Raw genomic sequence first — 23,044 nt, forward strand, 5'->3', positions numbered from 1 at the left:
ATCAAAAAAAAAAAAAAAAAACAAGTATATACGGCCGTAAGTTCGGCCAGGCCGAAGCTTATGTACCACCATGGATTGCGTAGAAACTTCTACTGAAGACTGTCATCCACAATCGAATTACTTGGGTTTCGGTAACAGTTGCCGATGGCAAGATATCTTAAAACTTCCTAAAACCATAATATATACCACATAGTCCATACGTGGTATATATTACACTATAGAAATAACATTCTATAGAAATAAAATTTTGACAACATTTTCTATAGAAGTAAAATTTGCAAAAATTTTTCTATAGAAATAAAATTTTGACAAAATTTTCTATAGAAATAAAATTTTGACAAAATTTTCTATAAAAATAACATTTTGACAATGTTTTCTATAAAAATAAAATTTTAGTAGATTATTTTTGGCTCGAGTGGCAACCATGATTATGAACCGATATGGACCAATTTTTGTGTGATTAAGGATCGGCTATATATAACTATACCCCGATATGGATCAATTTTGGCATGACTATTAGCGGCCTTATACTAACACCACGTTGCAAATTTCAACCGGATCAGATGAATTTTGCTCTTCCAAGAGGCTCCGGAGATCAAATCTGGGGAACGGTTTATATGGGGGCTATATATAATTATGGAGCGATGTGGACAAATTCTTGTGTGTTTGTTAGAGACCACATTCTAACACCATGTTCCAAATTTCAACCGGATCGGATGAATTTTGCTCCTCCAAGAGGCTCCGCAAGCCAAATCGGGGGATCGGTTTATATGGGGGCTATATGTAATTATGGACTGATATGAACCAATTTTTGCATGGTTGTTAGAGACCATACAATAACACCATGTACCAATTTTCAGCCGGATCGGATGAAATTTGCTTCTCTTAGAGGTTTCGCAAGCCAAATCGGGGGATCGGTTTATATGGAGGTTATATATAATTAAGGACCGATGTGGACCAAGTTTTGCATGGTTGTTAGAGACCATATATTAACACCATGTACCAATTTTCAGCCGGATCGAGTGAAATTTGGTTCTCTTAGAGGTTTCGCAAGCCAAATTTGGGGGTCCGTTTATATGGGGGCTATACGTAAAAGTGGACCGATATGGACCAATTTTTGCATGGTTGTTAGAGACCATATACTAACACCATGTACCAAATTTCAGCCGGATCGGATGAAATTTGCTTCTCTTAGAGCAATCGCTAGCCAAATTCGGGGGTCCGTTTATATGGGGACTATACGTAAAAGTGGACCGATATGGCCCATTTGCAATACCATCCGACCTACATAAATAACAACTACTTGTGCCAAGTTTGAAGTCGATAGCTTGTTTCGTTCGGAAGTTAGCGTGATTTCAACAGACGGACGGACGGACATGCTCAGATCGACTCAGAATTTCACCACGACCCAGAATAATATACTTTGTGGTGTCTTAGAGCAATATTTCGATGTGTTACAAACGGAATAACAAAGTTAATATACCCCCATCCTATGGTGGAGTGTATAAAAACAAGTATATACAGCAGTAAGCTCGGCCTGGCCGAATCTTAAATACCCATCACCATGAATCATATATAATAGTTTCCATGCCTCAAATATAATACTCATGGCTGGTTACCTGAATTCTATATATTAGAAATCCATGACTCAGATATATATATTAGAATTTCAGGGGGTTTTTTCAACCAGTACGCTTCCCCAAGAGAAATTTAAAAGATTCTACCTACACGGTTGAAAAAGACTGTTTTTCATATGTTTGGCTATAAACATTATATGTTTGGAACACAAATTTTTAAACACAATATTTTTGAGTGCAAGCATATAATGTTCATAAACTAGCATAACATGTTTGGGACATATATGTTAATATGTTAGAACATATTATGTTTGGGACATAAAATGTTTGTAAATATAATATGCTTGAATGCAAACATATATTAATTTAGAAATAGCCTATAAACACATATGTGTTTAGTAGCTTGGAGCGCTATTTAACAGGGAGCGATATTGAATTAAGTTGGTGGTTGTTGCTTGTTATTACAAAATTAACATTTTATTTTTCCTTGGGCAATTGATCAGCTACTTCTTTGATCCTTACAAACTGTGTGGTCCGCTGTTCGAATCCCCGTCCGGCAAAAGGTAAAATTAAAATAAAATAAAAAATCATAAAATTGAATAATTTCTTCTACAATGTTTGTATTACAGAAAAAGGTGCTAAGAACTAAAAAATCTCGTGGAAGTGAGAAAGATGTCGGGGAATATACAATTGGTCAGAAACAAAATTTTGAGCATTCAGGTCGAAAACCTATGTTGTTAGCACCTATATTACCTGCATTGGCGGAGCTAGAAATTTTCTCATTCAAAATTTTGTCGAAATTTCCGAAGCGATAAATTACCCCTATTGATAAAACTATACATCCTCAATTTTATTGCGGTGTTAAAGGCAATATGCAGCAAAATCAATCAAAAACAAAAAAAACTCAATCACAAAAATTAGTTGTATCAATTAATTTTTTAATTGGCTTTGATGATTGATACTATCATTTTTTTTGATTGAATACATTTCAATTAAAAACAAGTAAGTAAAATCTAAAGTCGGGCGGAGCCGACTATATTATACCCTTCACCACTATGTAGACAAACATTTGTGTTACCATCTCAACTACTTAAAATTTGCTGGGAGCTATATAAAGGTTTGCATTTCCAGATACAAATACTTTTAATGGAAACAATTTTTTGTACTTCTACAAAAACTCTAGAATTTAAATCGGCTAACGCCCTGGGATGATACACAATGTTAGGGAAATATGAAGCGAGAGAAATTTTAATGCAATTGTACAAAAGAGATTTTTAATTTTTCAGGCGATACATATGTATTCGAGATATAGGACAATTAGAGTAATATTTACAATTTTTGTTACTCAGCAGTGGCGATTTTACAAGGATATTGGTTAGATCTCGCCAAGATATGTGTAGGGCGACTTGGAGCCTTATTTAAAACTCATCCGTTCTGTGGAAATTTTGGCATTGCAGTGTGTAGGATATGGGGAAATCATCACAGAATTTTGTGTAAACTGTGAGAATTTTGGCCATATTTGTATTCTCTGTGGAAACTATCCAGTCAATTGGAGGAAAATCCCATTGAAAATGGGTCTAAAATATGAAACAGTCGACCATATTTCCCCAACTCTGGTGTACGTATATATGGGAGCTATATACAATCTGAACCGATTTTGAATAAATTTGACATGTATAGTTAGAATAATAATTCTGCTATCTATGCGAAATTTCACGTAAATGGGAGTATAACTTTGGCCCCCCTGGTCATATGAGTGCAAATCGGACGGGAGATATATATGGGAGCCATATCTAAATCTGAATCGATTTCAACCAAATTTGGCACAATTACCTATACTACTAAACGTACTCCTTGTGCGAAATTTGAAGCAAATCACGGCAAAACCCTGGATTTTGAGGCCATATAAGTTCAATCGGACGAAAGATATATATGGGAGCTATATCTAAATTTGAACCGATTTCAATCAAGTGTACCAAGCATTGGTAGAATGCCAATTCTACCCTCTGTGCAAAATTTCATGAAGATCGGTAGTAAATTTTGGGCTCTGTGGTCATATGAGTCTAAATCGGACGAAAGATATATATGGGAGCTATATCTAAATCTGAACCGATTTGGCTGATATTTTGCAAGATTTGCGAGATTCATTAAATATTTGGATGTACGGTATTTCAAGAAAATTGGTTGATAAACACGCTAACTATGACCACATCGTAGATAATTATATATGGCAGCTATATCTAAATCTGAACCGATTTTTTCCAAAACCAATAGCAATTGTCTCTGTCTCAAGAAACGGCCCTATGCCAAATTTGAGGACGATCGGACTTAAATTGCGAGCTGTACTTTGTGCACAAAATTACATATACAGACAGACGGACGGACAGACAGACAGACAGACGGACATCGCTAAATCGACTCAGATTTTAATTCTTACCCGATCGGTATACTAAAAGATGGGTCTATGACCACTATTTCTTGGCGTTATATACAAATGCACAAACTTATACCCTGTACCACAGTAGTGGTGAAGGGTATAATTAATTAGATCAATTAATTTCATGGTTGAAGACAAAAAATATTTTATTGTGTGTGGGAGCCGGTTCCACGACACCGCTATAAATAATCAAATAGCAACTTACCATTATTTAATATAACAAAAAATAAAAGCATTGCTTTAAGTATGTGTTTGAAAAATATTGTTTAAATATTTTTAATTCAAGACAACAAACATATGATTTTTAAATTTTATTTAAAATGTGTGTTTTAAAACAGGACTAGAAATCATAAAGCAAAACATAAACTTAATATATTCATCGTGTATAAAAAATACTAAGAATAAAAAATTAAATAAAAGGCAAAAAATAAATTGAATATTATAAAACGTCTATCTTCGATTAGTTTTTAAAAATTCTCTGAGAACAGATTACAACGAAGCAACTGTCGAGAGCAGCGGTGCCAACTCTGTGGATTTTTCGTGATTTTGACGATTTTAGATGGTAAATTGGACATGTGACGATTTATGATTTTAATCAACGTAGTTATAAATTGACTATTTTTGAAAATGTGCGTCTCAAGTTTCCTTTTAGTGTTTTTATTACGTGTTTTTAGTTGTAATGTAAATATCAATACTAAAAAATATGCTTAACATACTCTCTCTGCCACAATCTTAATTGGATTAAACACATCGCAAAGCTTGAATTAAAATATAAATCAACTGTGGCTTTGATTATTCTGGGGGGGGGCAAGAACTATTCTGGGGGGGGGGGGGGCATAGCCCCCCCCCCCAGCACCCCCCTAGCTACGCCAATGATTACCTGTTTATTTTCATAATTCATTATGATTGTAAATATATAAATAAATAAATAAAATTTTGAGCACAATATTGTTTGGGAGAATTTTTTTTAAGCATATAATATTTTTGGGTGCAAAATGCTTCCAAACATATTATATGGTCACATAATAACATATTGGTTTTTGGAAGATAACGTTATTGAATTTGGATGCAAAAATACAAAATGTTTGGAACTTAGACTACCCAAACATATATTGTTTAGACCAATATGCTTTCAAACATATTATATATTGGTAGAGATCAAACATATAAATGTTTGGGCAATACCCAAAAATGTATATGCTTGAAGCAAAATATGTTTGGGAGTATATGTTACAGAAGCGATTTTTTGTGAGGGTGTATGATGACTAGATCAGATTCTGGGTTTATAAGAACTACTTTTGGTTGAATTTTTGGATAATCATAAACATCTCGTGTAAGTTTCCAAGATAAATGATGAAAGACCTTGATTTGAAATCTAAAATCTGAAGATTTTTACCCCCATTATTCAGATGATTACGAGAAGTAAAATCGGGAAATTTTACATTCAGTTTAAAGCAATTTTCATGATCAGTGCGCCTTCTATACCCTCAATCGGTATATATAGAAGCATTACCAAATGTACCTCTAAAAGTGGTGGCATACGCAGATGATGTGGCGCTAGCAGTCAGGGGAAAATTCCCATCCACAATCAGAGATATTATACAGAGAGCTCTCCGGATGACTGAGAAATGGGCGAAAGATAATGGTCTTGGTGTAAATCCAGCAAAGACAGAACTAGTCATGTACTGCAAAGATCGTAAAACTCCCACGGTTAGGCCCATTTCCTTAGGGGGTACTGAAATTCCCTTTGGTGAGTGTGCAAAATACCTTGGCGTTATTTTGGACAGGAAGCTGAATTTTAGGCTTAATATTGAAGAGAGGGCGAGAAAAGCCACGGTAGCTTTGTACTCGTGCAAAAAGGCAATAGGGAAAAAGTGGGGACTAAAACCAAAAATTGTGCATTGGCTATACACTGCAGTAGTTAGACCTATAATGCTATATGGTGTTGTAGTCTGGTGGCCGGCACTTCAGAAACCGACTTGTTTAGATAAAGTTCAGCGTATGGCGAGCTTATGTATCTCAGGCGCATTTAGTAAGACAGGAACAGACTCCCTTAATGTCATGCTACATCTATTGCCTTTAGACATTTTGGCCAAACAGTCAGCTGCAACAACGGCTGTGCGGTTGCGCGAGCTATCGCTGTGGTCGGAAAAAATGTACGGTCATAGTTCGGTCCTCAAAATAATGCCAGATGTGCCTAACGTAGTGGATTATACCCCGGCAAAACCACTTTTCGACAAAAAGTTTGAAACTCTAATTCCCAACAGTGAGGCGTGGTGTACACAGACCCCGGGGAATAAAAGATATATAGATTTCTATACTGATGGCTCCAAATTGAATGGACAAGTGGGGTTCGGCGTATATTCTAAAGATCTGGAAATTCGAATAGCGAAAAGATTACCTAATCACTGTAGTGTTTTTCAGGCTGAAATATTAGCAATAAGAGAGGTGGCGAATTGGCTGAGAAGTAATGTTCCAACAAATGTTGGCATTAATATATACTCAGACAGTCAACCTGCAATAAAATCCTTGGACTCTGTGTTCCTCAACTCGAAAACGGCCATCGACTGCCGCAAATCTCTCAATGAGATGGCTGAGCAGTACAATATTCACCTAATATGGGTGCCTGGCCATAGGAACATACCGGGGAACTGCGAAGCGGATGAGTTGGCAAGGCTAGGGACTACCTTACATATTCCAGGGGAACTGGAATTTGTTGGTATGCCCCTAGCTACCTGCAAGCTCATGCTGCGTGAGAAGGCTGTTAGGATGGCAAATGTTCGATGGGAGAATTGCAAGGGTTGTAACGACACCAAGCAAATATGGCCCCATTTCAACTTAAACCGCACACTAGATATGCTAATGTTCTCGAGACGTCAGATATCACTCCTGATATCTGCTATAACGGGTCGCTGCCTGATAGGCGATTTTGCAAAAACTATTGGCGCGAAGTATAATGACTATTGTATGAGCTGTCATGATGCGGAGGAAAAAGAATCAATTAAACACCTCTTGTGTGAGTGTCCTGCATTTTGTGTAAAGCGCAAGCAACTTTTAGGAGCATATAGCTTCAGATTACTGGCGGATCTGGAAAACGTTAACTTAAGCAGTCTGCTAATGTTTTTGGAACAATCTGGTTGGTTCAACAAAGAAAAATAATCAAGAAGGTTCAGCGGTTAAAACTAGAAGTGCCCATATGTAATAGGTACTTTTAGTTAATGTGGTATCACAATGGACTGAATAGTCTAAGTGAGCCTGAATCTTAATCGGGCTGCCACTTTAACCTAACCTTAACCTAACCTACCTCTAAAAATTAAATCCGAAATAGGTTTTTGTGGCCAGTATATTTACGATTTGAGACAAATCTGATAAAAACCATGATTTCTAGAAGCCCAAGAAGTAAACCCAGGTGATGGGTCAATATGGGAGGGTATACACACCATTTTCTGCAAACCTATTTATAGTCCTAATATACCTCTAGATTAGAGGTGTGTCCGTGACACGAAATTGTCGTGACTCACGAAAATTTTTGTGACTTACGCGTGAGTCGTGATTCACGCTGACGGCAACGTCGTGAGTGTGCGTGGGCGTGATTAACCAACTAAATGTCGTGCGTGAGCGTGAGTTACGAAAATAATATCTTCGTGAGTAACGAATTTCGGAAAAACACACTCACGAAAATAATCCCGCGTACGAACATAAAATGCTTACGAGTTGAATTCATATATAATTTTAGTGACATCGTAGGTGTTAATAGTTTTATAACGCTCTCGATTTTAATCATACTCATGTTTTTAATCAGGTTCTATAGGTAAATTACTTATAAAATTATTCGTGAGTCACGAGGTTTTTCGTGAGTCACGACATTTTTCGTGAGTCATGACATTTAAAAGATTTTCGTGCGTGAGTACAAATTTTCTTTTCGTGAGCGTGCGTGAATAAGATCTCTCCGTCGTGAGTGTGCGTGAGCAAAATATTACTCACGTGCACACCTCTACTCTAGATTTCACATTTCAGGCAATTTGGATAGAAACTAGGATTTCTAGAAGGCTATAGTAAATCATAGACCAATACACACCATTTTCGGCACACTTATTTATGGAACTAAAATACTTCTAAATATCCAATTTCAGGCAAATAGAAAATAGGATTTCTATGTTAGAAGACCAAGAAATAAAATCGGAGAAAAGTTTGATAAATTTGACCAAATTTGTGAAAATGGACCAAATTCCGTTTGGTCCGACCATCGGACCAAATTTAAAAATTAGAAATCTTTTGGACCAACTTTGGTCTGATCAGATCAAAATGGCAACGCTGCCCATACCATCATAATCGCGATCCTTGCGTTCTGCACTCCAAAACAAATTTACTTGGATTCAATGATTTTGACCATCCCTTAAGGATTTTGATATTGATTCCAAACCAAAGAGGCGGATTCATTAAAATGAAGACATTTTTTAGCGATCCATCTGGATTTCAATCTAGGATCAGTAAAGTTAAAATTTGGATACAGATCTCATTTATCGAAGATTCATTCTCTTTTCGCGGTGTATTAATAAAGCTATTCAAGTACAATCTAATGCAAGTTTAAAAATCAAAATTATAACGGATATTTCAAAGTAAAAAAGGTTTTTTAATACCTAAAAACTTTAAACCAAAGATGCTAAAAACTCAAAATAAGTTTTAGCCTATATTTTTATCTTAAATCTAAAGATTCAATACTTCAGCTAATATAAGGACGATTTAATTAAATAAAAAATGTGTGTCTTTACTTTAAGAAAATTTGTCTTAATTCAAAGACATGCGTCTTTAACGGAGGAACGCCAATTGACAAAATTTGTATTGTAAATTTAGTTAAAAATTTTTTGAAGCAAAGATTACAAACTTTATTTTAATTAAAATTTAAATATTTTAAAGAAATTCGTCCTTAATAATTTGTAAATTAGGCACCATAAAATTTAGGTTGCTTAATACTTAATATCAAGTAAATATTTTTTTCAGTGTGATGACCAAGGTCTAAATTTTCAGCTGACCATTTTAGCATGTAAAGCTGTTCAGTTTGTTTATTCAAAAACTGCTCAATTTGGAATGGCTTCTCGTCGGAGAAAACTTAATTGGGTAAGAGGCCATTTTCGTACAACCGAAATAACTCCAGTCTGATGAGGTACGAGGTACACTGAAAAAATATTGTCGTGAGGCCAAAGATGTCGTGTCCATAAAACGCGAATGCGTTGTTTGCTTCGCATAGAATACGCATTTCAATGATATAAATTTTTTCCTTGGTCAAAAGACGATCAACTTTTCAATAAAGTCGTTTTGTCCTTTTAATTAAGTGATTCGACTTAAATATGGGTATCTTAAATAAAAGAAAACATTGTTTGACTAAGGTCAACTCATCCTTAATAATTGTGAAAAATTCTTCAAAATTAATGAAATCGTCTTTACATTTTTGGACTTTTTGCATCAAGACCACAAAGCAAAAAAGCGTTCAAAAATAGAAGATGTTTTCAATACTTTATTTTAAAGACGTTTTCTACTTCAATCATAGCATAATTTCGAGTCTGATTTGGAAATTGAAGTTTTTATTAACAAAGTTTTAAAGGACTTTGGCAGCACATGAAGGAAAAAGTAATATATTATATTTTTTCCTAGTATGCAAAACTCAAATTTAAAAGATAAAGATAATTAAAATATAATTGTGTCTTAAATGTATCCTTACTTTAATTCTCTGCTTCTTTGGCTCGGAATCAATACAAAAATCATTAATGTAAAGACAAAATCTCTGGAACCGAAGATGCTTTTTTGCAGTGTACATGAACAAACAGACGTATGGAAAAACAGACAAATCGCTACATCGTTAAATCGGCTCAGAATTTGATTCTAAGACGACTGGTATACTAAACGATGAATCAGCGATCGGTCTTTCGCGGCGTTACATACACTGAAAAAAATATTGTCGTGAAGTCAAAGATTTCATGTTTTTAAAATACGAATGCAAATTTTGCTTATCATAGAAGACGAACTTCTCTAATATAAAGATTCTTTCCTTGTCCAAAAGTCGATAAGCTTTTCAATGAAGTCGTATTGTCCTTATAAATAAGTGATTTGACTTAAAAATGGGTATCATAACATGAAAGAAAACATTTTTGGACTAAGGTCAACTTGACTTTAATAATTAAAAAAAAATCTTTAAAATTAATGAAATTGTCTTTAAATTTGTTGTCTTTTTGCATATTGACTACAAACCAAAAAATCGTTCAAATGTATGTTATTTTAAAGACGTTTTTATACCCTCCACCATAGGATGGGGGTATATTAACTTTGTCATTCCGTTTGTAACGCATCGAAATATTGCTCTAAGACCCCATATATTCTGGGTCGTGGTGAAATTCTGAGTCGATCTGAGCATATCCGTCCCTCCGTCTGTTGAAATCACGCTAACTTCCGAACGAAATAAGCTATCGACTTGAAACTTGGCACAAGTAGTTGTTATTGATGTAGGTCGAATGGTATTGCAAATGGGCCATATCGGTCCACTTTTACGTATAGCTGCCAAATAAACGGACTCCCAAATTTGGCTTGCGATTGCTCTAAGAGAAGCCAATTTCATCCGATCCGGCTGAAATTTGGTGGGTTGTGTTAGTATATGGTATCTAATAACCTTGCAAAAATTGGTCCACATCGATCCATAATTACATATAGCCCCCATATAAACCGATCCCCCGATTTGGCTTGCGGAGACTCTAAGAGAAGCAAATTTTATCCGATCCGGCTGAAATTTGGTATTTGGTGTAAGTATATGGTCTCTAACAAGCATGCAAAAAATGGTCCACATCGGTCCATAATTATATATAGCCCCCATATAAACCGATCCCCCGATTTGGCTTTCGGAGCCTGTAAGAGAAGCAAATTTCATCCGATCCGGCTGAAATTTGGTATATGGTGTACGTATATGGTCTCTAATGACCATGCCAAAAATTGGTCCACATCGGTCCATAATTATATATAGCCCCCATATAAACCGATCACCAGATTTGACCTCCGGAGCCTCTTGGAAGACCAAAATTCATCTGATTCAGTTGAAATTTGGTACTTGGTGTTAATATATGGCCACAAACACCCATGCAAAAATTGGTCGATATCGATCAATAATTATATATAGGCCCCATATAAACCGATCCCAAGATTTGACCTCCGGAGCCCGTTGGAAGAGCAAAATTCATCCGATTCGGTTGAGATTTAGTATGTGATGTTAGTATTTGGTATCCACCAACCATGCAGGAATTGGTTCATATCAGTCTATAATTATATATAGCCCCCATATAAACCGATCCCCAGATTTGACCTCCGGTGCCTTTTGGAGAAGCAAAATTCATCCGATCTGGCTGAAATTTGGTACGTGGTGGTAGTATATGATATTTAACAACCATGCCAAAAGTGGGCCATATCAGTCCATAATCATATATAGCCCCCATATAAACCGATCCCGAGATTTGGTTTTGGACCCTCTTGGAGAAGCAAATTTCATCCGAGTCAGTTGAAATGTGGTACATTGTGCTAGTATATGGCCGTTAACAACCATGCCATATCGGGCTATAGTTCTATATAGCCCTCAGATAAATCGATCCCCAATCACACAAAAATTGGTCCATATCAAGTTCATAATTCTATATAGCCCCCATATAACCGACCCCCATATTTCAATTCTGGCTCTCTACGTACTGTGCAAAAGTCCATGTCGATTCGTAATTATTTGTAGACTTACCTATACATAACTTGTTTGTCTGATATATACCACGTATGGACTAACTCACAATTTAGAAAATGATTTAAGATACCACAACCCAAGTAATTCGATTGTGGATGACAGTCTTTCGTAGAAGTTTCTAAGCAATTCATGGTGGAGGGTACATAAGATTCGGCCTGGCCGAACTTACGACCATATATACTTGTTTTACTTGGAACATAGCATAATTTCTACTGGAAGTCGAGTCTGAATTTGGAAAAAAAAAAATGTCGTTAACTCGCTTTTAATGGACTTTGATAGCATATGAAGAAACGAAAATTTGAAATTTGCTTCCTAGAAGCAAGTACACAAAACCCAAATTTAAAAGAGAATTGTGTCTTAAAAGTATCCTTACTTGTATTCAGGGTTGGCCTGTCACAAACTGTGACTTTTGCGACATACATTTGCGACGGTATAATACGTATGTCGCAAAAGTCGTAAACCTACTGTAGAAAACCAAATTTTGAATAGAAGAAATCCTAAACATTTTTAAATTTAGTTTGACAGCATACGCTGTGAGTTTCTGCAGAAATTTGTGAAAGTTTTCCCATGGTCAAGCCTATTTTCTTAGGTGGTATCGAAATTCCCGTTGGTGAGTGTGCAAAATACTTTGGGGTTATATTGGACAGGAGACTGAACTTAAAGCTAAGAAAGGACGAGAAAATCCACGGTTACCCTGTACTCGTGCAAAAGGCAATAAGGAAAATGTGGGGACTAAAACCGAAAATTGTGAACATTCCTAAGAATTGCAACTTCTTCGCACATACCATCGTCTTGGATAGCATCGAATTCGCTGCCTAGCTGACGCGACTAAAGTATTTTGAGTTTGCGACTTTTGTTACTTTTTCTACATTTACGACGCGTATGTGACGTTTACGACGTTTACAACTTTGCGACAGTCGCAAACCTAAAAATGTTTGATACAGACCATCTCTGCTTGTATTCTCCGCTTCTTTGGCTCGGAATCAATACCAACATTTTTTAAAGTAAAGACAAAGTCTTTGGAACCGGTGTACAAATGCAAAAGCTTGCTATACCCTTCTACCTCTGGTGACGGTTATAAAGCGTATATGGACATAATTCTCGTAAAGCTATCACTGTTTGAGGTCGGAGACTTTTCAATTGACCTAAAATCAAATGGTTTAGAACTGAAGGAAGCGAGATTTAAATGGCTTCACATGATTTTAGATTTCCCATACGGGTTTTAATACAATTTGTCCATGTACATATTCCTTTCCCAGTAAAATAATGCAGATGGTTTTGGTTTACATCCCAATCACTATGAATATTCTAACCAAGTTTCATCCTTAACTTCTTAGATATTGTACTAAATCTTATCAACTCCCTTGACTTAGAGGTCTCTTTGGATTAAATGTCTTTGTGTATACAATAAGATTCTTTAACCTAACCTATTGCCCACTGTGTGTAACACACATTCATCCTAGTTGAAAATGAAGAGTGAAATACGGGAAAGAAAAACACACTTATTTAGTCCACAATGTTCTACAAGGTGTTAACAATGCCATTAAATTCACATTAAAATGCCTGCCCTTTGGCTTTTGGGCGACTAATACTGGCCAATAAGGCACACCCTCTCTAACCTCAGACGCCGACCTACCCACAGACCCACTCACTCACTCACACCTATATACAGAATCACATAAATAAAAGGGACATATTCTAGGAGATAATGTTACCTTGAACAGAACACATCACTGGAGGGCTGGGAGGGATATTGCAAAAAAAAGAGGAATACATGAACATTTATTCTTACCTGTTTTGGAATTCGTTTCAATGTGAAGGCGTCCTTTATGCTCCTTGATTATTTCACCTTTTGGCGACTTCCAGTGTAGCTTTACATCCGTTGTTGTACTACGGCATACCACCATGAACGAATCATTTATGTAGCGTACCATTTGTGGTTCATACGGTATCAGTGTTAGACCACTGCCACTACCAGCTTCATTGGCGGTAGCATCATTTTCATGATGATTGCCAGAAACCACTATGGGGAGCCATTGGCAATGGATGAAAAATATGAAACGAAACAAAAGAGAAGAGAAAAACACAGATAATTAGCTACTATACATGTTTGTTTGGTTTCCACAAAAAGACAAAGGATGAGATCAAATGTATATATTGTTCCATGGAAAAGGACGGCTGCTAATGACACTTGTGGATAGATTAAAATCAATGTTAACCATTTTGTATTCCGTTTCTTTTGTTGCATCTTTTTTCCCCATTACCTTTTCCACGAATTGTCGACTGTACTCCTTTGTATGGGGGCTATGTGGCAATCTCACGGCAAAACCACTAAATTGAATGACATGTTATTAGTCTGATGGTATGTTTCAATACCTGGTCCTATCAGCGAAGAGATAATTGTACGATAAATGTGGCTTGATGAACGGATTAATAGCTGGTGTAGTGGATATATTCGAGAGACGGAGAGAATCTTCTACATGGACCTTTGGTTGATTTAATTGTAACTTTCCAGGACATAGCAGAAACTTGAAAGCAAAACAAAAACTACAGCCGTAAATTCATCCCGACTTACAATTATGGATGAAATTCCCTTAAATGCAATAGCTCACAATTATGATCTATGCCAATTTATGGACCAAATATATGAACTTTGGTTTGTATAGGAGTCACATCAGTTTATTGACCTCTAGGTACCTTAACAACATTATAGGACTTGAAAGGATCGAATTAAAATTTTCAAATTGATGATTCTCTAATATACTCCAAAAGTCATATTTGGAAGGTAGTTTATATAGAGGCTACAATGTGGCTGATATGTAATGTTACAATGTAAAACACTATGTTTTTATACCCTGCGCCACACTGTGGAACAGGGTATTATAAGTTAGTGCATATGTTTGCAACACCCAGAAAGAGACGAGAGAGACACATGGTGTCTTTGACAAAAATGCTCAGGATGGGCTCCTGAGTCGATATAGCCATGTCCGTCTGTCTGTGAACACATTTTTGTGATCAAAGTCTAGGTCGCAGTTTTAGTCCAATCGACTTCAAATTTGGCACAAGTATGTGTTTTAGCTCAGAATAGAACCCTATTGATTTTGAAATCGGTTCAGATTTAGATATAGCTCCCATATATATATTTCGCCCGATATGGACTTATATGGCCCCAGAAGCCAGAGTTTTACCCTAATTTGCTTAAAATTTTGCACAAGAAGAACAATTAGTGCTATAGTCAAGTGTGCCAAATTTTGTTGAAATCGGTTCAGATTTAGATATAGCTTCCATATATATCTTTCGCCCGATATGGACTACTACGGTCCCAGAAGCCAAAGTTTTGCCCCAATTCGGTTGAAATTTTGCACTAGGAGTACAATTAGTAGTGTATTCAAGTGCGCCAAATAAAGGGTGATTCTTTTGAGGTTAGGATTTTCATGCATTAGTATTTGACAGATCACGTGGGATTTCAGACATGGTGTCAAAGAGAAAGATGCTCAGTATGCTTTGACATTTCATCATGAATAGACTTACGATCTGCCACAACGTCGAATTTTCAGTGAATGGGCCCTAGAAAAGTTGGCAGAAAATCCGCTTTTTTATCGACAAATTTTGTTCAGCGATGAGGCTCATTTCTGGTTGAATGGCTACGTAAATAAGCAAAATTGCCGCATTTGGAGTGAAGAGCAACCAGAAGCCGTTCAAGAACTGCCCATGCATCCCGAAAAATTCACTGTTTGGTGTGGTTTGTACGCTGGTGGAATCATTGGACCGTATTTTTTCAAAGATGCTGTTGGACGCAACGTTACGGTGAATGGCGATCGCTATCGTTCGATGCTAACAAACTTTTTGTTGCCAAAAATGGAAGAACTGAACTTGGTTGACATGTGGTTTCAACAAGATGGCGCTACATGCCACACAGCTCGCGATTCTATGGCCATTTTGAGGGAAAACTTCGGAGAACAATTCATCTCAAGAAATGGACCGGTAAGTTGGCCACCAAGATCATGCGATTTGACGCCTTTAGACTATTTTTTGTGGGGCTACGTCAAGTCTAAAGTCTACAGAAATAAGCCAGCAACTATTCCAGCTTTGGAAGACAACATTTCCGAAGAAATTCGGGCTATTCCGGCCGAAATGCTCGAAAAAGTTGCCCAAAATTGGACTTTCCGAATGGACCACCTAAGACGCAGCCGCGGTCAACATTTAAATGAAATTATCTTCAAAAAGTAAATGTCATGGACCAATCTAACGTTTCAAATAAAGAACCGATGAGATTTTGCAAATTTTATGCGTTTTTTTTAAAAAAAAAAGTTATCAAGCTCTTAACAAATCACCCTTTTTTATTGAAATCGGTTCAGATTTAGATATAACTGCTATATATATCGATCACCCGATTTATACTCATATGACCACAGTGGCCAATTTTTACTCCGATTTACTTGACATTTTGCACAGGAAGTAGAATTAATATTCCAACTGTTTGTGCCAAATTTGGTTGAAATCGGTTCAGATTTAGATATTGCTCCCATATATAGCTTTCGACCGATTTACACTCATATGACCACAGAGGCCAATTTTTTACTCCGATTTAGTTGAAATTTTGCACAGGGAGTAGAATTAGCATTGTAGCTATGCGTGCCAAATTTGGTTGAAATCGGTTCAGATTTAGATATAGCTCCCATATACATATATGTTTTTCGACAAAAATGGTCAAAATACCAACATTTTCCTTGTTAAATCGCCACTGCTTAGTCGAAAAGTTGTAAAAATGACTCTAATTTTCCTAAACTTATAATACATATATATCGAGCGATAAATCATAAATAAACTTTTGCGAAGTTTCCTTAAAATTGCTTCAGATTGAAATGTTTCCTATATTAATTTTTTAATAACATTGTATTCCACCCTAGTGCATTAGCCGACTTAAATTTGAGTCTATAGATTTCGTAGAAGTTTATCAAATTCTGTCCAGATCGAGTGATATTTAAATGTATAGTAATTGGGACAAACCTTTATATATAGCACCCAACACATTTGACGGGTGTGATATGGTATCGAAAATTTAGATCTACAAAGTGGTGCAGGGTATAATATAGTCGGCCCCGCCCAACTTTCCTTATTTATTTATTTTTTTAATTTTACAGCTCAAAAGCAAAAAAGTTGAAACAGTTAATATTTGTCCGATTTGGCTGCCTAAGTTGGTACAATTTATGAGCTTTAAATGGCCGACAAACCATTACACACTGCATGGAAGTGGCTATTCGGTGTTTTCGGATACTTTGATATTTAATTTCAAATTTCACGCAAATTGGATAAAAATTATGGTTTCTAGAAGCCCATGAAGTAAAATCGGGAGATCGGTCTTTATGGGGGTCATACCAAAACATGGATCGATAGACCCTATTTTTAGCAAACCTATTTGTGGTCATAAAATATCTCTAGATTTAGAATTTTGTGCAAATCGGATTTAAAACAACGCTTTCTCGAAGCCCAAGAATTTAAATCGGGAGATCGGTCTATATGGGGACTATACAAAAACATGGACCGATAGGCACCACTTTCGGCATAACTATTTGTGGTCCTAAAATACCTTTAGAATTCAAATTTCAGGCAAATCAGATAGAAAATAAAGTTTCTCGAAACTCAAGTAGTAAAAACGAGAGATCGGTCTATATGGGGGCTATAGCAAATAATGGACCGATATGGCCCACACCTATATGTGGTACTAAAATACGTCTAGATTTAAAATTTCAGGCAAATCCGATTGAAAATACGCTTTCTAGAAACACAAGAAGTAAAATAGGGAGGTCGGACCGATAGACACCATTTTCAGCACACCTATTTGTGGATCAGACAAATCTGATAGAAAATACGGTTTCTAGAAGTCCAAGACCCCAAATAGGGGGGGTCGGTTTATATGGGGGCTATATCAAAACATGGACCTTTATAGCCCATCTTTGAACTTGAACTGTCTGCAAACAAAATACGAATCTGTGCCAAATTGCAGGACGATAGGGCCATTATTGAAAGCTGTAGCGTGATTACAACAGACAGACGGACATGGTTATATATTCTTAGAATTTCTCCTTGGTCAAGAATATATATACTTTATATAGTCGGAAATCGATATTTCGATGTGTTACCAAGGTAATGACAAACTTGTTATACCCCCCATCTCCATTCTATGGTGCTGGGTATAAAAAGATTAGAGACAATTATTTATTTATGATAAGGCAGACAACAGCCTTATCATAAATTCGGACTTATTTGATCCAAAAGAATATACTTTCGAACGAAATTTCAACAGGATCGGATGAAATTTTCTCCCCCAAGAGGCACCAAAAGTCATATCTGATGGTTGGTTTAAAACGTCCGATGTGGCCCATTTACAATAACATTCGACCTACATCAGTTTATCAGATGTAACACCTTCCAGGAAATTTTAAAAATTTCGACTCAAAAATTTCATATGTAAAAAATTTAGCGTATGTGAATGCTTTAATGATAAATTACCAAAAAAAGCAAAGGGAAGATCCTATTTGGAAGTAAATTTCCACTTTTTATACCTTTCACCATAGGATGGGGGGTATATTAACTTTGTCATTCCGTTTGTGACACATCGAAATATTGCTCTAAGACCACATAAAATATATATATTCTGGGTCGTGGTGAAATTCTGAGTCTATCTAAGCATGTCCGTCTGTCCGCCCGTCTGTTGAAATCACGCTAACTTCCGAACAAAAGAAGTTATCGACTTGAAACTTGGCACAAGTAGTTGTTATTGCTGTAGGTCGGATGGTATTGCTAATGGGCCATATCGGTCATATTTTACGTATAGCCACCATATGAAGCGATCCCCAGATTTGGCTTGCGGAGCCTCTAAGAGAAGCATATTTCATCCGATCCTGCTGAAATTCGGTACAAGGTGTTGGTATGTGCTCTCTAACAACCATGCAAAAATTGGTCCACATCGGTCCATAATTATATATAGCCCCCATATAAACCGATCCCCGGATTTGGCTTGCGGAGCCTCTAAGAGAAGCCAATTTCATTCGAGCCGGCGGAAATATGCTACATGGTGTTGGTATATGGCCTCTAACAACCATGCAAAAATTGGTCCACATCGGGCCATAATTATATATAGCCTCCATATAAACCGATCCCCAGATTTGGCTTGCGGAGCCTCAAAGCGAAGCCAATTTCATCCGATCGGGCTGAAATTTGGTACATGGTGTTGGTATATGGTCTCTAATAACCATGACAGAATTGGACCATATCGGTCCATAATTATATATAGCCCCCATATAAACCGTTCTCCAGATTTGACCTCCAGAGCCTCTTGGAGGAGCAAAATTCATCCGATCCGGTTCAAATTTGGAACCCGGTGTTAGTATAAGGCCGCTAACAAACATACCAAAATTGGTCCATATCGGTCTATAGTTATATATAGCCGATCCCCAAACACACAAAAATTGGTCCATATCGGTTCATAATCATGGTTGCCACTCGAGCCAAAAATAATCTACCAAAATTTTATTTCTAGAGAAAATTTTGTGAAAATTTTATTTCTGTCAAAATTTTATTTCTAGAGAAAATTTTGTGAAAATTTTATTTCTATAGAAAATTTTGTTAAAATTTTATTTCTATAGAAAATTTTGTTAAAATTTCATTTCTATAGAAAATATTGTCAAAACTTTATTTCTATAGAAAATTTTGTCAAAATTTTATTTCTATAAAAAATTTTGTCAAAATTTTATTTCGATAGAAAATTTTGTAAAAATTTTATTTCTATAAAAAAAAAAATTGTCAAAATTTTATTTCTATAGAAAATTTTGTTAAAATTTTATTTCTATACAAAATTTTATTTCTATAGAAAATTTTTTCAAACTGAATTATATACGTATTTAGTCGGTCTTTTTTAATTTAACATATACCACGTATGGACTTACTTACAATTTAGAAGACGATGTTAGGAGATTTTAAGATACCTTGCCAACGTCAAGCTTTACCGCAACCCAAGTAATTCGATTGTGGATGGCAGTGTGTAGAAGAAGTTTCTACGCAATCCATGGTGGAGGGTACATAATCTTCGGCCTGGCCGAACTTACGGCCGTATATACTTGTTTTGGTCTTTTTTAATACATTTTTCATAATTCTGCTATTACTGAGTGCTGCCCAATATTACGTTCAGCCCAATGACAAGGGACCTTTTATAGCCGAGTCCGAGCGGCGTTCCACATTGCAGAGAAATTTTGAAACATTCATAAATGGCGGGCATGCTAACCATTGCGTCACGATGTCTCCCATACCCCCAGGACCCTAACTACGGCAATGCCATCTTACGAAAGGTCTTTTTAAAGAAGCCTATCCTTGGCTCGGAATCAATACCAAAATCCTTAATAAAAGGTCAAAATCTTTGGACCTAAATAATCTTTTTCTTTTGTGTTAGCATGTCCTTAATACTGCTATCAATTATAATATTGCATGCACTCCCACACCAAAATCCTTGGTTTATTGCACATAGGCTTATCGGAGGGGTTGCAATTACAGTGGCATTATACACTGATATTTAACTTTTGAACAAATCCTAATTTTATTTGGTTACAAACAACTTTTGCCTTATGATATTCTAATTCATAAGCTCTACGAGAGGAAGTTTCTGTGCAGGATAGTACTTTCTATTTCCGGAATAATATACTTTTTGTTAGTTTTCGTAATGAACGTATTCTGTAATGGGGCCACAAAAAAAAAAAAAACAAGAACATAACCTCAAAAAAATATTACGAACGTTAGTTTTCATTATTCCTGTTTGGAATTCCCAATGCGGGAAGAAAGCACTTGAATTTTTTTGTTATCAGGCATTGGTTGAAGGGTTTGCAATTTACCTCATACTGCGTAAGTGAAATGTATCTGCTGGGAAGTTGGTAGCAGCGATCAACTAACATAGTATTCCATTGGCCAGTTATAACCCTGTGAGCTATGTTATGGCAAATGTTAGAGCTACCAATACCACTGCCCCCTATTTCCATGGTCTGTGTTGAAGGTTTTTTCCCTGAAATTTTTACGACTTTCGAAAGGATTTGCCGAGTTAAGCTGTTTGCAAAGAGATTCTTTTTTATGTACCACGTTTATTTTGGTTTTTTGCTCCTGTCTGCATGCCTGTCTGTCCATCCATTGCATACATTTGGGGGCATGTTATAGAGTTTGAGGGCACTCTGGAATTCTCTTCAAGCGATAACGTTTCTAATAGGTTTATCAATTTAAAAGCATTCAAATAAGATTAGTCGGAAAGATTGTTTTGCAAATGGTTGAGAAGGGATTTTGCAAAGTTAAGGATTTGCTATGAGCTGCTGCATTTATTTCGAGAGAGGATTGAAATGTATACGCTTGAGTGTATTTGATTATGAGTGTGTGTGAGTGTATAGAAGATTTTTTGTAATTGAGTAAAAACAGAAGAGTTTTATTTTTTTGTTTGAATGAAAAAGTTTTTTTTTTTTTTAAATATATGGATATGCAATAGTTTTGGCAGATGCATCTTCAAACTTTGTTTCTAGTCCATGGATACTTGATGTGTTACTGGCTGGTAAACAAATGCTGGTAAGTTCTTATTTAACAATGCTTAGTAGTTTGAAAGTAATAGGCTCCGTAAGTAGGAATTTGGTCAATATTGATATTCTGTAGCCACTTTTATAGAGCGACAATAAGGGTAAGTGAAAACTTTCTTGAAAACTATTATCCTTATCAAGAAGAGTTTTTGTTTTGAAAGTAATTTGAGAGAATAAATGTTTCAAAAGACTCTTCTATAATTAGCAAGATGATGGCATCAGTTTGTTATTGCACTTGTAACACATTGAAGTATGCATTGAGGACTTTTATAATGTATACTTAGTGTTTAGTCTTCAGACAAACTTATTCAAGGGAATCTGTTCCTGTCTTACTCAGTGTTGTCAGTATTGGACATTTTCCACAAATTGGGGTTATTTTTTCAAGAATGGGGACGAAATTTCTAAATTGGGGACTTGGGGATTTAGTGGGGAATTTACATATCTTTGGGGTCTTTTTTGAGGGGATTTTTTCGAGAAAATGGTTTAATATTTTTTAACAAAATTTTAGTTCTAAAAATAATTTTGTCAAAATTCTATTTCTAAAGACAATTTTGCCAAAATTTTATTTCTATAGGAAATTTTGTCAAAATTTTATTGCTATAGAAAATTTTGTCTAAATTTAATTTCTATAGGAAATTTTGTCAAAATTTTATTTCTATAGGAAATTTTGTCTAAATTTTATTTCTATAAGCAATTTTGTAAAAATTGTATTTCTATATTGAACATTTTGTCAAAATTTTATTTCTTAGTTGGGGGCTTGGGGATTTGGTGGGGAATTTACATATCTTTGGGGTTTTTTTTTGTGGGGATTTTTTCGAGAAAACGGTTTAATATTTGTTAACAAAATTTTAGTTCTAAAAATAATTTTGTCAAAATTCTATTTCTAAAGACAATTTTGCCAAAATTTTATTTCTATAGGAAATTTTGTCAAAATTCTATTTCTAAAGACAATTTTGCCAAAATTTTGTTTCTATAGGAAATTTTGTCAAAATTTTATTGCTATAGAAAATTTTGTCAAAATGTTATTTCTATAGGAAATTTTGTCAACATTTCTATATAGAACATTTTGTCAAAATTTTATTTCTATAGAAAATTTTGTCAAAATTTTCTTTCTACAAGCAATTTTGTCAAACTTTTATTTCTATATAGAAAATTTTGTCAAAATTTCATTTCTATAAGCAATTTTGTAAAAATTGTTTTTCTATATAGAACATTTTGTCAAAATTTTATTTCTGAGTTGGGGGCTTGGTGGGGAATTTACATATCTTTGGGGTTTTTTGTGGGGATTTTTCGAGAAAACGAAATTTTAGTTCTAAAAATAATTTTGTCAAAATTCTATTTCTAAAGACAATTTTGCCAAAATTTTATTTCTATAGGAAATTTTGTCAAAATTTTATTTCTATAGGAAATTTTCTCAAAATTTTATTTCTATAGGACATTTTCTCAAAATTTTCTTTCTATAAGCAATTTTGTCAAAATTTTATTTCTATAAGCAATTATGTAAAAATTGTATATCTATATAGAAAATTTTGTCAAAATTTTATTTCTATATAGAACATTTTGTCAAAATTTCATTTCTATAGAAAATTTTGTCAAAATTTAATTTCTAAATTGAAAATTTTGTCAAATTTATTCTATAGAAAATTTGGGAAAATTT

At 35.3% G+C, this 23,044-nt stretch overlaps 1 protein-coding gene across 1 annotated transcript in view; it reads right to left on the minus strand.

The window, feature by feature from the left end:
- The window catches only part of fipi (factor of interpulse interval), a 46,306-nt gene that overhangs the window by 20,088 nt on the left and 3,174 nt on the right, over positions 1-23,044 (minus strand). The window contains exon 2 of the mRNA XM_075294912.1: positions 13,575-13,805. Coding sequence (XP_075151027.1) covers positions 13,575-13,805 — 231 coding nt within the window. The remainder of the gene's footprint in view (positions 1-13,574; positions 13,806-23,044) is intronic.

The sequence above is a fragment of the Haematobia irritans genome, chromosome 2 (genome assembly GCF_050003625.1).
Source record: "Haematobia irritans isolate KBUSLIRL chromosome 2, ASM5000362v1, whole genome shotgun sequence".
In the NCBI taxonomy this organism is placed as follows: Eukaryota; Metazoa; Arthropoda; class Insecta; order Diptera; family Muscidae; genus Haematobia; species Haematobia irritans.